The sequence below is a fragment of the Perognathus longimembris genome, chromosome 17 (genome assembly GCF_023159225.1).
Source record: "Perognathus longimembris pacificus isolate PPM17 chromosome 17, ASM2315922v1, whole genome shotgun sequence".
Classification (NCBI taxonomy): domain Eukaryota; kingdom Metazoa; phylum Chordata; class Mammalia; order Rodentia; family Heteromyidae; genus Perognathus; species Perognathus longimembris.
This window is the reverse complement of record NC_063177.1, coordinates 56691144-56708867: the sequence shown is the minus strand read 5'-3', so window position 1 is coordinate 56708867 and position 17724 is coordinate 56691144. Positions and strand designations below refer to the sequence as shown.

At 42.7% G+C, this 17724-nt stretch overlaps 1 protein-coding gene across 3 annotated transcripts in view; it reads left to right on the top strand.

The window, feature by feature from the left end:
* The first annotated feature begins 401 nt into the window (after positions 1-401).
* The window catches only part of B3gntl1 (UDP-GlcNAc:betaGal beta-1,3-N-acetylglucosaminyltransferase like 1), an 83510-nt gene continuing 66187 nt past the window's right edge, over positions 402-17724 (top strand). For 2 of the 3 annotated variants that reach the window (XR_007213750.1, XM_048366220.1), the window contains exons 1-4: positions 402-534; positions 1616-1732; positions 1820-1919; positions 14555-14619. Coding sequence is in view for 2 of the 3 variants with exons in the window: in XM_048366220.1 (XP_048222177.1) it covers positions 487-534; positions 1616-1732; positions 1820-1919; positions 14555-14619 (330 nt within the window). In the remaining variant the exon portion in view is untranslated. The remainder of the gene's footprint in view (positions 535-1615; positions 1733-1819; positions 1920-14554; positions 14620-17724) is intronic. The other variant, XM_048366221.1, reaches the window with a different exon arrangement.

Sequence of the window (17724 nt, the reverse complement as noted above, 5' to 3'; positions counted from 1 at the left end):
TTTGCTTGTGGACCGTCTTCAGAGGTCCCTGCCGCTTCTGTCCTGCTAAGTAAGGTCCTCTCCAGTCTATCACTCACCTTCATGAACTTCCGAAAGAGTAACTGCCCCAAACGTCTTTGCAAGCTAGAATGGTTGCTCACAGAATTTCCACCCTCACCGGAGAGGCCTTTTCCTCCAGGTCCGGGTTCATTTCGGAGCTCCGGTCACAGAGCGTGTGCTGGGCTGCACGTGGTAGCGCGGGTCCGGCGTCCGCGGGAACGCCCCAACGGCCCGGCCCCGCCCACCGCGCTGCCAGGGCCCCGCCCCTCCCGGCGGCCTGAGCGTCGATGTGTTTCTGCGCCCCTAGGTCGCGGTCCGGCCCCGTCTCTCTCGCCGAATCAGCAAATCGGAAGCGGCCTGGTTTCGGCCCCGCCTCCCGCCGCCGCCGCGCACGCGCGGTGAGGCGGCGCTGGCTGAGTGAGGCGGCGTGGGCGTGGAAGCTCGGCCATGCTTCGCGTGGGAGACGGCGCTGCGCCGGGCCCTAAGGCCGTCGTGGTAGGTGCGGCGGAGGGCGCAGAACCACTCTTTTCCCTCCGGGGCGCGGCCCTGGCTGCCGGGGTCTTCCTGGCGCGGGCGGGAGCGCGCTGGGTTCGGGCCCGTCGCTCACGTCCCCGTCGCTCACGTCCCCGTCGCACTCCGAAGACCCCGGAAGTGCTCTGTCCCCGATTGCGCCGCCGACCTGCCCGCCTCCAAATGGCCTGTATTTTTCACGTGAAATGTTAATCGAGCGTGTCCGACGGAAGTTTACATTGTATCTTGAGGAAAAGCTGACAAAATCCACTATTTTCTCTCTTTAAAAAATGTCTCGGCATGTAAATAAATTAAGGGACTAGTGTTAAGGACACAAGAAAAATGCTGGGGTTTGTGAAAGTTCCTTTTGGATTAGGGTCTTTGTAATGATCTTGATGTATTATGTCTTCACAGATGTGTGAACTTTTCATACCGGTATCAGGTTTTAGTAATTTAACAGCCCTGTCGAAATGATATACAGGTGTTATCTACAGAGATCTAGACCCACATAGGTATTTTCTTTATTGTATGTGCATCATGTATATTCATATTTGTATATTCACTCACCTGCTTGGCCTACATTCCAACAAAGCTGGTTGGGTCTTATTCAGGAATTTGTCCATTTTTCTTTATCAGGACATTAATTTAGAGATGAGGACAAACTGATTTTTGTGGTTCTTGTGATAATTATAAAATTAGTACAATTCTTGTAATAGTTGTTTTGGTGATAGTCATGTTTCTCTGGTTTTATTCTATACCACCTTTTAGAAGTTTTTGGCTTTGTAGGGCTTGTGAAAAAGACAGAGCTAGTGCCAGCTACTAATTAGAGGGAAACCTAAAACATGATAAATATTATAGAACAAAAGGATGTCAAGAGCTTGGATGGGAGGAATTGACACTTTTGTCAGTGACTGCCTTATCCAGGAAACCTCTGTCTTAGGCTTCTGTAGGTCAGGCCTTGCTCTGTGGAAAGGAGCAAGATGTGGCCAGCAAAGGTCCATTAAAGCATGGGGAAGGGAATTCAGTTCCCCATATTTGTTTATTGACTCATTTCTCTGACTTGCAGTCTATTATTCTCCCAGTCCACAATGCGGAAAAGTGGTTGGATGAATGCTTGAAGTCTGTTTTGCAGCAGGACTTTGAAGGTGCTATGGAGCTCTCTATTTTTGATGATGCCAGTAAGGTATCTATGTATCTCTTACTGGGTGGTTTAGCCTTCCTACAAATTGGCTTTCAGGGACATTTCCTGACCTGCAATGTTCACTTCCAGGACAAATCTATGACTATCATTGAGAAATGGAAAGTGAAGCTGGAAGGTTCTGGCATCCCTGTGGTCATTGGAGGCCATGCTTCTCCCTCTCCTCGAGGAGGTGAGTAACATGCTTAGGTTATTAAACTGGAGTTTAGCTGGGCATGGTGTCTCAAGCCTGTAATACTAGTATTTGAGAGGCAGAGATCAGTCCTCAAGACTCCATCTAATGGCTAGACACAGTGACACACAGCTGTTAACCCAAGCACAATGGTTGGGTGCAGTAGTGTGTGCATGTCATTCTAGTGACAAAGAAAAGCACATATGTGAGGATCACAGTCTAGGCCAGCTAAGCATAAAATGAGACCTTATCTTGAAGATAACCAACACCAAAAGCACTAGTGGAATGGCTCAGAGTTCCTGCTTAGCAAGTATGATGACCTAAGTTCAGACCCCAGTACTGTAAACAACAACAACTTTAATTCATGTTTTCCTATCAACTTATAAGCTTACATAGTTTAATGGTATTCAAATTCTGGTGAAAAGCACCCTGGTGATCATTGGGTCTGCCACCTAATAAGAACCAGCGGGGGGCTGGGAAGATGGCCTAGTGGTAGAGTGCCTGCCTCATATACATGAAGCCCTGGGTTCGATTCCTCAGCATCACATATATAGAAAAAAGAAATAAAAAACAATGTATATTTTTTAAAAAGAACCAACTGGACCTTGGTGTCTTGTTCTTCATTATAAGTATTTTTTGCTGTGGTCCAAATGTTTGTGTCCATTTCCCAGTTCAGATATTCAGACTACCCATGTGGTAGTCTAAGGAGGGACAGCCTTTGAGGGGTAATGAGGGAGGAACCTTAGTCTACCTGTATGAAGACAGTGATTCTTGTGAGACATTAAGTCTGCCAAGATCAGGATCTTGGACTTCCAGCTTCCTAAACTGTGAGAGAATTTCTATTGTTTTTAAGCAATACAACAGATGACACTTTCTTATAGCACACAGTTTACACCAGTCTGAGGCACGCATTGCACTATTTCATGTCTCTATAGATTTGTCTATTCTGGGCATTCCCTATCAGTATAATTTCAAAGTGCTCTTTTGTAACTAGCCTCTTTCATTAGGTACAGTGTTATATAAGATCATATGTGTTGTACCATGTATCACTATTTTATTATTTTGTATGGGAGAATAATAATTCAGTTGCATGAATAGTCCTTCACCAATAGTTTTAGCTTCTCTACATCCACTTACAATAACTTACTTTTTGGTGCCGGTTCTGGGGCTTACATTCAGTGCCCGGGCTACAGTAACTTTTTTAAAATAGAAAATATTTCCAGGTGTTACTTTAAGAAAAAAGAAAGAAAATACTGCCAGCTACTGATGGCTCACTTCTGTAATCCTAGCTGCTCAGGAGGCTGAGATCTGAGGATCAATTTTTGAAGCCAGACTGGGCAGGAAATCCATGAGATTCTTTTCTCCAGTTATCCAGCAGAAAAAAAGCCAGAAGTAGAGCTGTGGCTTAAGTGGTAGAACATTAGACTTTAGCAAAAAAGCTCAGGGACAGCACTTAGACCCTGAGTTCAAGCCCCGCAATGGGCACACACATGCACACACAAGTTATTGTAGCCATCTACTGGGTGTGAAGTGTTTCGTTGTGGTTTTGGTTTGCATTTCTTAGTGAATGATGATGTTGATCATCTTTAGTGTGTTTGTTGCCCATTTGTCTTTGCAGAAATTGCAATGTCTGCCCTTGATTTAATTATTTGTCTTGTTGTTGAGTTACAAAGTTGTTAATGCATTCTGAGTGCTAGGGTTAGATATGTAATTTGCACACATTTTCCCCCATATACCTTTTTGTCTCAGTAATTTTTGGCTCAGTCTTTGATCCTAGCACAACTGTCTAGCTCTCCTTTTATGACAAGAGCATGGAATACCTTTCTCACCCTCTTGGTTTTGACTTATTTATGCCCTTCTTTCTAAAGAGGATCTCCTCTATAGACAGTGGGTCAGTTTGAAAACTCCCTTTTGACCATCTTTACCTTTTATGAGGTGAGCCAAAGTTTTTGTGTTTTTTTGGTTTTTTTTTTTTGCCAATCCTGGGGCTTGAACTCAGGACCTGAGCACTGTCCCTGGCTTCTTTTTGCTCAAGGCTAGCACTCTGCCACTTGAACCACAGTGCCATTTCCGGCTTTTTCTATATATGTGGTGCTGAGGAGTTGAACCCAGGGCTTCATGTATATGAGGCAAGCACTTTACCATTAGGCCATATTCCCAGCCCCATCTTTACCTTTTAATAATCGGAAAATTTAATCCATTTGTGTTTATATGGATTCTCAATACTTATAAGAAAGGATTTTGCCACCATTTTGTTATTTGTTGTCTAAATGTCTTATCTCTTGGGTTCCTCAATTCAGCCTTTTAAAAATTGATTAATTGCTGATTTCTAGTGTGCTAATTGTGCCAATCTAATATTCTTCTTACTTTCATTACTTTTTTCTGTATTTTCATAAATTCTTTTATTTTGATTTATTTATTTTTTTGGCAGAAGGGGGCTTTGAACTCAAGACCTTATGCTTTAGTTATTTTTTTTAGATAGGGTCTTGAGCTTCTGCTTGGAGCTGGCTGTGGACCATGCCTGGTATGTTATTTTGTTAGTGGTTACTGTGGAAATTATAATAACCATCTTAAATTTATCATAATCTAAATTAATTGGTTTTAATCTGAATTCAAACCAATTTAGCTTCAGTACCTACCAGCAGGTTATTGTTATCATGAATTACATCTTTGAAGTATATCCATTAAGGTAAGATTTTAACCTTACAACTATACATTGGTTACTGAAAAATCTTTTTCAACTTCTTGTTTGTGTGAAACAAACTGTTTTTTGAAACTAGTCTAAACATTCTTTAATATTCTTTTATTAAAAGTGATTTTGTAGCTGAGTGCTGGTCCCTCATGCCTGTAATCCTAGCTACTCAGGAGGGTGAGAACTGAGGATCAGGGTTTGAAGCCAGCCCAGTCAGAAAAGTCCCTATGAGACTTCTAACTCCAATCAACCACTCAGAAACCAGAAGTGGCACTGTGGCTCAATGTGGTAGAGTGCTAGCCTTAAGCAAAATAGCTCAGCAACAGTGCCCAGGCCCTGAGTTCAAGCCCCATGACCAACAGAAAAATTTTTAAAAAGTGATTTTGCATCTTCCATAGTTGAATTAGAAAGGCATTTCTTCCCTCCATTTTAAAAACAAGTGTTGCCTCTCAGAAAACTCTGTCACTGAGTCCATCATGTCCGTACTAATTGTCAGTAACACAGGTAATTGGTAGCACACTGTGAAGAACCAAGGTGGAATGCTATGAAACCAAGTTGTCCTGCTGTCCTTGAGAAGTGGGTGAGAATTCATGAGAGTCCTCTTATTACGTAGTAACACAGTGGGAACTTGGGCTCTATCTAGAAGGACATATTTCCTATAATATATTTTCTAAAACAGGACACATTATATTATCTAGCATAGATAGCAGAATTCAGTGTCTGTATTTCCAAGAGTGTTGGGTTATTGAAAATTCATAATGTGGCCTCTGGCTAAAGTAAAAACACAGCACAGCCCATCACTCCTCTCTAGGAAAGAGGAATGTGAACACATCCACAGAACTGAGTTTTTTCTGCTGTGACCATAGAAACCTGTTCCCCTCACAAAGGGACAGGCCTCCCCAAACATGGAATCCCATACAAACATTTGACTTTCTTAGGGGCAATAATATTAAAGCAAATTCCTTGTCTTTGCCAAACACAAGATTCATTGTGAGAAGCTTCCAACTCACACAGTGGGACACGCCTGCCTTCATTACACAAACTCAAGGATTCAACTTTTCTCTTAAAATCTGACACCGATAAGCAACTTTTGGAACAGAACTCCTATTAATTTCATTGTGCTTGTGGAAAATCACTTTCTGTTTCACATTTTATTCGCAAATCGTTGGGTTCTCATGAGGTATTCTCCCTGCCTGCACTCTGCAAGGATGGTGAGGATTAACTACAGTTATTTTGTGATGGCTTATGAATCTGCCCCAATGGGGAAGCTGGGTGCTTTGTCTCTTCTGGTCATTTCCTCCTCTGCTCATGTTTATACTTGTCATTCTTTGAAATGTCATTCTGCTAACCGGTTTGCGTTTTTTTTTTAAATTTGTTTATTAATTGAACACAAATTTTTTTGCAAGGTGTTGTGCAAAAAGGGTACAGTTACATAGTAGGGCAGTGTGTACATTTCTTGTGATATCTTACGCCTTGTTTTTCTATCCCTTCTCTAGGTCAGGTAGACATATATACAATATACAATGTATCAAGAACATATATAGTATTCACAGACTGGGTCTCTACTGTCCCTCCGTCTCCCTTTGTTAACAGTCATATATCAGGGAGATCATGCCCCTTTGTTTTCTGTGTTCTAGGCTTGTCTCGCTCAACATTATTTGTTGGAGTTCTGACCATTTCCCTGCGAATAACAATATTTCACCATTCCTAATCACTATGTAGTATTCCATTGTGTATAAGTACCATATTTTTTTGATCCATTCGTCTGTGGAGGGGCATCTGGGTTGTTTCCATATTTTGGCTATTGTGAATTGTGCCACGATAAACATGGAAGTACAAATGTCTTTTTGATATCTTGGGTTTTGCTGTTTAGGATAGATGCCTAGTAGTGGTATGGCTGGGTCATAGGGTAGGTCTATATTGAGCTTTGTGAGAAACCTCCATACTGTTCTCCAAAGTGGTTGTACTAATTTGCACTCCCACCAACAATGGAGAAGGGTTCCTCTTTCCCCACACCCCCTCCAGCATTTGTTGTTGCCTGAGTTCAGAGTATAGGCCATTCTAACTGGGGTGAGGTGGTATCTCAGGGTTGTTTTTATTTGCATTTCCTTTACTAGCAGGGATGTTGAGCATTTCCTCATGTGTTTCTTTGCCATTTTTATTTCTTCTCTTGTGAAGTCTCTCTTTAGCTCCTTTGCCCATTTCCTAATTGGTTTATTGGGCTTGGAGGGGCTTAGTTTTTTGAGTTCTCTGTAGATGACAGATATCAGGCCTTTGTCTGTTGCTGTGCTGGTAAATATCCTTTCCCATATCGTTGGCTGTCTTTCTATTTTGGTGGCTATGTCCTTAGCTGTGCAGAAACTTTTTAATTTGTAGTAGTCCCATTTGTCAAGTCTTTCCCCTATTTGTTGTGCCCCTGGGACTCTATTCAGGAAGTTCCTTCCTGTGCCTATAAGTTCTAGCGTCTTTCCTACTCTGTCCTTCAGCAGTTTCAAGGTTTCAGGTCTGATATTGAGGTCCTTGATCCATTTTGAGTTGATCTTGGTGCATGGTGATAGGCTTGGGTCTACTTTGAGTTTTCTGCATATGGCTGCCTAGTTCTCCCAGCACCAGTAGTTAAAGAGGCTATGTTTATTCCATTGTATGTCTTTAGCTCCTTTGTCGAATATCAGTTGGCTGTAAGAGTGCGGTTTTATTTCTGGGTCTTCAGTTCTAATCCATTGGTCTTCTGATCTGTTTTTATACCAATACCATGCTGTTTTTGTTATGATGGCCTTGTAGTAGAGCTTGAAGTCTGGTATTGTGATACCTCCTGCACTGCTTTTTTTGCCTAGAATTGCTTTGGCTATTCTAGGTTTTTTGCTGTTCCATATGAATTTATGGATTGGTTTCTCTATTTCAGTGAAGAATGTGGCTGGGATTTTGATAGGTATTGCATTGAATTTGTATAACAATTTGGGCAATATGGCCATTTTCACTATATTGATTCTGCCTACCCATGAGCATGGGAGGTCTTTCCATCTCCTTGTGTCTTCTTTGATTTCCCTTATTAGATTTTTGTAGTTTTCATTAAATAGGTCCATCACGTCCTTGGTTAAGGTGATCCCTAGGTACTTTATTCTTTTTTTGGCTACTGTAAATGGAATTGTTTCCATAATTTCCTTTTCTGTTTGTCTATTGCTGGTGTACAGAAAAGCTGCTGACTTTTGTGGATTGATTTTGTATCCTGCTACTTTGCCAAATTGGTTTATTAGGTGTAGGAGTTTGGGTACTGAGTTTTTTGGGTCCTTCAGATATAAGATCATGTCGTCAGCGAATAGGGATAACTTGATTTCTTCCTTGCCGATGTGGATCCCTTTGATGTCCTCCTCTTGCCTTATTGCTATGGCTAGGGATTCCAGCACTATGTTGAAAAGAAGTGGGGAGAGTGGGCATCCTTGTCTTGTTCCTGAGTTTAGGGGGAATGATTTAAGTTTCTCTCCATTTAATATGATTATTAGCAGTTGGTCTGTTGTATATGGCTTTTATTGTTTTGAGGAATGTTCCATCTATTCCTGTTCTCTCCAAAGCTTTTAATAGGTATGGATGTTGTATTTTGTCAAAGGCTTTTTGGGCATCGACTGAGATAACAATGTAATTCTTTTTTTTTTTTTTTTTTGGCCAGTCCTGGGCCTTGGACTCAGGGTCTGAGCACTGTCCCTGGCTTCTTTTTGCTCAAGGCTAGCACTCTGCCACTGAGCCACAGCGCCACCTCTGGCCATTTTCTATATATGTGGTGCTGGGGAATTGAACCCAGGGCCTCATGTATACGGGGCAAGCACTCTTGCCACTAGGCCATATCCCCAGCCCCAACAATGTAATTCTTAATTTTAGATCTGTTTATGTGGTGAATTACGTTGATTGATTTACGGATGTTGAACCATCCTTGTGACTGTGGGATGAAGCCTACTTGGTCATGATGTATGATTTTCTTGATCAGTTTCTGGATCTTGTTAGCTAATATTTTATTGAGGAGCTTTGCATCTGTGTTCATTAGTGATATTGGTCTGTAGTTCTCTTTTTTTGTTGGGTCTTTGCCTGGTTTGGGAATGAGTATGATATTAGCTTCGTAGAATGAGTTTGGGATTTCTCCCTCTGTTTCTATTTCGTGGAAGAGTTTGAGGAGTATTGGTATTAGCTCCTCACTAAAGGTTTTGTAGAATTCGTTGGTGAATCCATCTGGGCCTGGGCTTTTCTTAGTAGGGAGGTTCTTGATTACCTCCTGTATCTCACTGTAAGTGATTGGTTTATTTAGTTGATTTATTTCTTCTTGGTTCAGTTTGGGCAGTTTGTACTTCTCTAAGAATTGATCCATTTCTGTAAAATTATTGTTTTTTGCTGAGTAGAGGTTTTGGAAATAGCTCCTTATGATTGTTTGAATATCGTGTGTACTTGTTGTAATTTTTCCGGTGTAGTCCTTGATTTTACGTATATGAGTCTCTTCTTTTTTTTGTAAGTCTTGCAAGGGGTCTGTCAATTTTGTTTATTTTCTCAAAGAACCAGCTTTTAGTCTTATTTATTTGTTGAATGGTCTTTCTATTTTCAATCAGATTTATCTCTTCTTTAATCTTTGTGATCTCTCCCCTCCTAGTTGTTTTAGATTCTGTCATTTCTTGTTTCTCCAGTTGTTTTAGTTTCATCGTGAGGTTATTCACCTGCTCTGCTTCCATTCTTTTAATGTGAGTGCTGAGGGCAATGATCTTGCCCCTCATTACTGCCTTAGCTGTGTCCCATAGGTTTCTTTGTGATGTGTTTTCATTGTCATTGTGGCTTATGAATTCGTTGATTTCATCTTTAATTTGGTCTGTGGCCCAAGTGTTGGATAGCAGCGTGGGGTTTAGCCTCCAAGAGTGTGTATAGCCTCTGTGGTATCCTTTGTTGTTGAGGGTTACCTTTAATCCACTGTGATCAGATATAATACATGGGATGACGTCAATACTTTTGTATTTGCTGAGGTTCTTTGTGTGGGCTATGACGTGGTCTGTTTTGGAATATGATCCATGGGCTGCTGAAAAGAAGGTGTATTGGGTCTCTGTAGGGTGGAAGGTTCTATATAGGTCTGTTAGATCCATTTGGGAAATGGTGTTATTTAGGTCCTCAGCTCCCTTACTAATCCTCTGGATGTTGGATCTGTCTCTTGGGGAGAGAGGGGTATTAAAGTCACCCACTATGATTGTGTTTGCATCTATCTTGTTCTGTAATTCTGTGAGAATTTGCTTGACATATGTAGGGCCTCTTTTGTTCGGTGAGTATACATTTATCACAGTGATGTCTTGATTCTGGATTTTTCCTTGTATTAATATGTAGTGTCCTTCTTTGTCTTTTTGAGGTGACTTTAATGAGAAGTCTAGCTTGTCTGAGATCAGAATGGCTACACCTGCCGTTTTGGTGGGTGCATTTGCTTGGTAGATCTTGCTCCATCCTTTCATTCGAAGCCTGTTTTTGTCCCTTGCTGTAAGGTGGGTCTCTTGTAGACAGCAGATGTCAACTTTTTGTTTGCGAATCCATTCTGCCAGTCTGCTCCTCTTTATCGGGGAGTTTAAACCATTTTTATTTAAAGAGATCAAGGATAAGGGTGTTTTTTCTCCTTCCATTTTCTTGGTGGGCTGTTTTTTCCTCTTTTTTTTTTTCTTCTTGTCTTTAGTGAGCTGTTCTTTCTGTTGGACTTTGGCTATTGAAGTTTCTTTCTGATTCTGTCTGTGTGTCTTTTACGATCTCTGTTGGGTGGGGCTCCCCTCTTAGAATTTGCTGTAGGGCTGGTTTTTTATTCACATACTCCTTTAGCTCTTCTTTGGTGTGGAAAGATCTGGTTTTCCCTTCGAATGTGAACTCCAATTTCGCTGGATATTTGATCCGAGGTTGCAAATTGTTAGCCTGAAGTACTTGGATGGTGTTCTTCCACTCACTTCGAGCTTGGTAAGTTTGTGTGGATAAGTCAGATGTTATTCGAATCCTCTTCCCATTGTAGAAAGTTTCCTTCTTCGCTTTGGCTGAATTCAGGATTTGCTCTTTAATCTTGAGGTCTGTAGTCTTGAATATTATGTGCCTTGGGGTGGCTTTCCTGGGGTCTGGCCTGCCAGGTGTCCTATAGGCTTCGGTTACCTGGATGGGGTCCCCTGTGAAATTGGGGAAGTTTTCTGCAATAACTTTATTGAGAACATGATTAAGCCCTCTGCTCTGGTATTCGGCTCCTTCTTCTATTCCAATTATGCGCAGATTATATCTCTTGTCTTTGTCCATTAGTTCCTGGGTTAGTCTGCCCTGAAGCTTCACCTTTTCTTGGAGTGTGGTCATTTTCTGGTTGTTGTTGGCTGCTTCATCGTCCAGGCAAGAGATTCTGGATTCCATATGGTCCACTCTTTGTGTTATGGTTTCAATTGTGGAGTTTATGGATGTCAGAGAGCTATTTATGGTTGTCAGATCAGCTCTGATCGTGGAAATTTCTTCCTTTAAAGAGTTGTATTTTAAATCTATTTTTTCATGCATTTCAATTCTCAGGATGTGGAGATTTTCCTTAAAGCAGGCTTGCATTGTATCCATTTTTGCTTCCATTTCTTTAAAGGAGGCTTGCATTGTATCCATTTTTGCTTCCATTTCTTTCTTGGCTTCCTGGGTGTCCTTCCAGATTTCCGCTCTAAACTCCTGGAATTGTTTTCTGATTTCATTTCTGACGCTTTCCATCATTCCTGTTAACATGGCCTCATTTGCTTTTTTAGTCTCCATCTCCTCTTTAGTTGTGCTGCTTTTTGGAGCTGGCGAGTTGGCTTGCCCTTTGATGAACTGTGTTATGTTTCTTTGTGATTTGCGCATCTGGAGATCTGTGGATGGCTTCTCAGGTTTGGTTTGTAGCTCTTCCCTCCCTCCGGTGTAGGCGTGTCTACAGCAGCAGGTGCTGCTGCTGTGGCCCCGCCCACCAGTGCAGGGTACACCTACCAGAGCGGGCGCTGTCCCCGGGGGGCCCGCCCTCCTGTGCGCTGTGCGTCCACTACAACAGGCACTTTAGCGGGGTATGCCTCCCAGAGCGAGCCCCAGGTTGTTGGGTTGTGTTTGCGCCCTCCCGCGAGTCCGTTGGGGGGGGGGGGGCGGTATGTGTGGAGCCCAGTGGGATCAACTGTCCGGGTGTGGGTTAGCACCCTCAGACCTCGCCTCCGCTGCGAGAGGGTGACGTGATCAGGCCCAGGTGTCCCTGCTGGGCTGGTATTACCCACCAGCGCCTGTGATTTTAGTTGTAAGAGTCTGCGAGGTCCAGGCGCCTCAGGTGGGGCTTGCACTGCCGGCTGTCCCCTGGCCCCTGTTGGGAAGGGGGCGGGGCCGGTTCTGCCAGTTCAGGAGCCTGTGGGGCCTTGTGGCTGCTCCGCCCTTCCCCTGCTAAACTGACTTCCCAGCACCCGAAGGGAGCTTCCCGCCTGATTTGGGGGTTCTTTGTTCCCTCCGGGTGGGGAGGGGGAGGGAAGGAGATCTGCTTCTTTGTAGGGCTTGGGTTTCTGATAGCTGGTCTCCCGTTAGGTAAGGGGGTAATGGGGGACTCACTGATCCTGCATTGTGTGTGTGTCCCGCGCAGCTGTTGGTCCCTCAGGGGGTGGTGAAGTGTCGTGGTGGCTTCCCCGGTTCCCTCCTTCTGCCGCACTGGGTTCCCCTGTCCGAACCCGGTGTGGACCTGAACTTCTTGTCACTGCTGTTGTGTGTCTTGGTCCGCACCCTCCCTAGACCGTGGGGTCTCCCGCTATCTGGATTCTGCACTCCTGGCAGCCTGTCTGCCGATTGCCGGGCTCCCCTTTCCCAGCCTGGCCCTGTTTGGGCCAGGGTGGGCTGGTGGGGGGAGGGTGCCCCGGAGATTCTCCGGCTCCGTGTAGGTTTTCGGCTCTTCTTTTTTGCTCCTTTTTGTTTTCCTGCGTTTCTCCACTGCTTCTGGGTGCTGGTTTTGCTGGGTTCTTGATGGGGTGTTGGGTGTTGGAGTTCCCAGCTCGCTATTCAGTTGGAGTGAGTGGGGGTGCCTCCCTACTCTGTCAGCACCATCTTTCTCTCACCTGGTTTGCGTTTTTTAGCTCTAGGGCTTAATGCTAGAAATTGAGCTGCTACAATGTTTGAACCCCTTGCAGAATGGGCTGCTCTGAGTTGAGCCTTTGGAGAATATAAATGAAGATTGGCAACTTTGTGTCTTGAGTCTTGGTCTCAGTGTGCTCCTTTGTGCCACCCAGGAATATAGCATTGGGGAACCTCCCTTCAACTGGCAGCTGAGTATCATAGAGTCACATGGTTGAAACACACATTCAGCTGTTGTTCCCTTAGGACCCACAACTTTCTTTAGTTTGTCTTAATTTTGAATGCCAGAGAGATTTATTGTCTCAACTTAGCACACATCTGTTTTACTTTGCATGACTTTTCTCAATGGCATCAAATCTGTGACCATCTTGTGAATATGATTCAGGTATTGGCAACCTGTTTTCTAGGAACAGTTGTTGCTTCACGAAGCCCCCATCAGTGGCTTTTTCTTGGCTAAACTCTTAAGGGGCCTGCTCTGTGCACCTAGGCTGAGTTTGTATATCAACCTGCATACTGCTTCTGTTGGAAGCCTGACAGGGTAATGTTGAGTCTCCTCCGCCCAGTGGTCAGTCCTATAGAAGGCCCTGCTGGCCTTCCCAAACATATGGCTGCCTTGAAGAATTAGAGTGGCCTGTTCAGCATGATTATATTTCATATTTACTTCAGTTCCAACACAGTGCCCTCTGAATCTCCCTTTGCAGTGATTTTTATCTGTTAAGCCTTTCATTTTTTTTTTAAAAGTACCATTTGTTTGGCAGTAATACTAGGTCAGTGCTTTACTCTGTTCAGCTCCTCTATAAGTATCATTGCAGGCAAGGATTTTTCTTAAAATACAAGGTCTAGGGCTGGGAATATGGCCTAGTGGCAAGAGTGCTTGCTTCGTATACATGAAACCCTGGGTTCAATTCCCCAGCACCACATATATAGAAAATGGCCAGAAGTGGCGCTGTGGCTCAAGTGGCAGAGTGCTAGCCTTTAGCAAAAAGAAGCCAGGGACAGTGCTCAGGCCTTGAGTCCAAGCCTAGGACTAGCAAAAAAAACCCCAAAAAAACAAAAACAAAAAAACCCCAAAGTCTATCCATACTCATACAACTGGGTTAATGTTCTTGAACTAAACACATTCACCCAGCACCATGGTGGAAATGCACTACTGGTACTCCCAGAGCCCCAGACCTCTGGTCCCTGCCTTACTTCCTAAGAACAGAACTCATGCTTTTCTGGGCCTCATGCTGTGTGTCCCAGGAGCCTCTGCTCCTTTGAGTCTGTTCACTAGACACTGGTGTGAGTCACTCACATTGCTGTTTATGCTCAGTATCTTCAGTCTACATTTGCGCAGCTCTACCTTCAGGTTCTTAGAAAGGGGATCACTCTCTGTGACAACTGAGCCCAGACAAAGTTCTGTTGGGTCTACACTGAGCATACTCAGGTGATGACAGGGGCTAAGGGTGCTCATATTCAGGTACAGCCAATACCAGCAGTGACCTTACACTTCACTACAGAGATAATGCTTAGATAGCTGCCCTCCAGGTTGGGAGTTTATCAGCCAAGCACACCTGCAAGCTCTGGGTAACTAGGTCCCAATTCATTAGCAGACTTACGAACTCCTCCAAGGGGCATGTTACTTTTGTTTTAATTTTATAGGAGATGCTGGATATGCCCTTACTTGTACCTCTTACAGCAGTCATAGAAAATGGACATTGCTTTTCATTTACTTTCCTTGAATTCTTTTTGAAAGCTGACCTGACTGTTCCATGTAGTGCAAAGTGTTCCTAGTTCCCTTAGACTGTAAAGCACATTAAACTTGCTACTCTTGAAAACTGAATTATGAAAGGTTTTTTTTTTTTCCTCTTTTTTCCAACAGTTGGATATTCTAAAAATCAAGCGGTTGCACAGAGCTCAGGGACTTACCTCTGCTTTTTGGATTCAGTAAGTAATTCTGGTTGGTAACAACTGTTTATATGTTGAATGATTATGCATCTTACTGTCTTTCTTATAAATTATCTTTAAATGCATTATGCTCAGCCTTAAGAGTTAAGGTTGATGGGTTGTTGCTACTTAATTGACATAGCATTTACAGAGTTAATTAACAATAACTAAAATTTCATAAAATTGCACTGCAGAAAATATTACAAACAAAAGATAAGCTAACATGATACCAGCAAATATACTTAAGAGCTTAAAAGCCAGAAATGGAAATAGCTTTTCACAGTTGATTAAAAAAAAATACAAAACAGCTTGGGACCAGTGGCTCGTGTCTGTAATCCTAGCTACTCAGGAGGCTGAGAGCTGAGGATTGCAATTTGAAGCCAGCCTGGGTAGGAAAGTCCATGAGACTTTTATTCTCAATTAACCACTAAAAAGCTGGACATGAAGCTGTGGCTCAGTTGGTACAGCTCTAGCCTTGAGCATTAAAGCTCAGGGACAATGCCCAGGTCCCAAGTACAAGCCCTAGGACTAGCACACACACACACACACACACACACACACACAACACCTACACAAAGCACAAATGTAACTAGGAGTGAATTCATAGGCTGAGGTCAGGAGTAGAGACTCAGGTGTAGACAGGCAGGCAACAAGCAGAGGTTCAAATCAAGCAAATTAAAGTTATTAAATTACAAACATTTAAATTTGTAATCATATAAATGAGTGAGATAATTCAAAAAATTAATAAAGTACTTTAAAATGTAGATTGATATTCAGTATTTCAGAAAGTATAAATTGGTACCACACCAACAGTGTGATTTTATATTTTCTTCAAGAACTTTACAAATGCTATGCACCTACCTGACTTCTAAATTTCACCTCTAGGTATGTTGAAGAAAGACTTATGCAGAGATTGCTCTAGGTTGTTTGTTGTGACAGAAAATTAAAAATAAGTTGACATGTCTATCAGAACATGCTGACAGAGTGCTGGTGAAAGGATTATGTTGGGTTTATAGGAAATTCCTGGCAACAGGACACATGATTATAATGTGGATGAAGAATGTATTATTGCACATATAGTCTGTCCCCAGCCATGGTTCTATTTTTTTTTTTTTTTTTGATGGGATTCTGTTTAGAAAGAAAAAGATGAGCCTTAAGAACCTTCATTTGTGCCTGCTGTCCCCTGCCTGGGTCTCTGTGCTCTTGGGTCCCTTCTGTCTCAGTTTTTGCTGGGGCAAAATTAACTCACAGGAGAATCTCTTCTTATCTCATGTTTACTCAGCTCTGCCCCTTGATCACCAAAACCCTCTGCACAGGTATTGAGGTATGTAAAGTTTGCAGACCTGGTGAACCTGTGCATCAAACAGCTCTGCTGTCAAATCATAGCCCCAGCATGTAGTTCCTGCTGCTTTCATTCTTCTTTTTCTTTTCTTAGACCAAACACTTCAGATTTCTCTAGTTTTCTTCCATTGAATTCTAGCCGCCCTCTTGTTCTGTTAGCATATTCTAACCCTCTGGGGCTCATTTTTCATAATCTCTCTAATATTTCCATGCAAAGACAGACATATCCACTATGGGTAAACATTTTGCTTTTTGCAAAACATTCACTCTTTGCTCTTTTTTTTTTTTTTGGCCAGTCCTGGGGCTTGGACTCAGGGCCTGAGCACTGTCCCTGGCTTCTTTTTGCTCCAGGCTAGCACTCTGCCACTTGAGCCACAGTGCCACTTCTGGCCGTTTTCTGTGTATGTGGTGCTGGGGAATTGAACCCAGGGCCTCATGTATACGAGGCAAGCTCTTTTGCCACTAGGCCATATCCCCAGCCCCCTCTTTGCTCTTTTTTTAAAAAAAATTTTATAATCAAACTGATGTACAGAGAGGTTACAGTTTCATACGTTAGGCATTGGATACATTTCTTGTACTGTTTGTTACCTCATCCCTCGTTCCCCCATCCCCTTTCCCCTTCCCCCCCATGAATTGTTCAGTTCATTTACACCAAACAGTTTTGCAAGTATTGCTTTTGTAGTTGTTTGTCTTTTTTTACCCTGTGTCTCTCGATTTTGGTATTCCCTTTCAATTTTCTAGTTCTAATACTAGTATACACGGTTTCCAATATACTCCGATAAGATACAGAGATACTGTAGGTATAACCACAGGAAGGGGATACAAGAAGATCATCAATAATAGAAGCTACAGTTACACATAGCACATTGAAAGTAATTACAACAGTGATATAACAATCGTTTCCATAACATGGAGTTCATTTCACTTAGCATCATCTTATGTGTTCATAAGGGTATAGCTATTGGTCTCTTGTGATCCTCTGCTGTGACTTGCCTAAACCTGTGCTAATTATTCCCTGTAAGGGAGACCATAGAATCCATGTTTCTTTGGGTCTGGCTCACTTCACTTAGTATAATTTTTTTCCAAGTCCTTCCATTTCTTACAAATGGGGCAATGTCATTCTTTCTGATAGAGGCATAAAATTCCATTGTGTATATGTACCACATTTTCCCGATCCATTAGTCTACTGAGGGGCATCTGGGTTGGTTCCAGATTCTAGCTATGACAAATTGTGCTGCGATGAACATTGTTGTGCTGGTGGCTTTAGTGTGATTTTGTTTGTGGTCTTTTGAATAGATACCCAAAAGTGGGGCTGCTGGGTCATAGGGGAGCTCTATGTTTAGCCTTCTGAGGAATCCCCATACCGCTTGCCAGAGTGGCTGAACCAGTTTACATTCCCACCAACAATGAAGTAGGGTTCCCTTTTGGCCACATCCCCTCCAACAATTGTTATTGTTAGTTTTCTTGATATAGGACATTCTTACTGGGGTGAGATGGAATCTCAATGTTGTTTTGATTTGCATTTCTTTTATGGCCAGTGATATAGAGCACTTTTTCATATGTCTCTTGGCCATTCTCATTTCCTCATCAGAGAAGTCTCTTTTTAAGTCTTTAGCCCACTTGATGAGGGGCCTATTGGTTCTTTGCGGTTTTGTTTTGGAGGAATGTAATTTTTTTAGTTCTGCATATATTTTAGATATGAGGCCTTTGTCCATTGTATGGCCGGTAAAGATCTTCTCCCAATCTGTGGGCTTTCTGTTTATC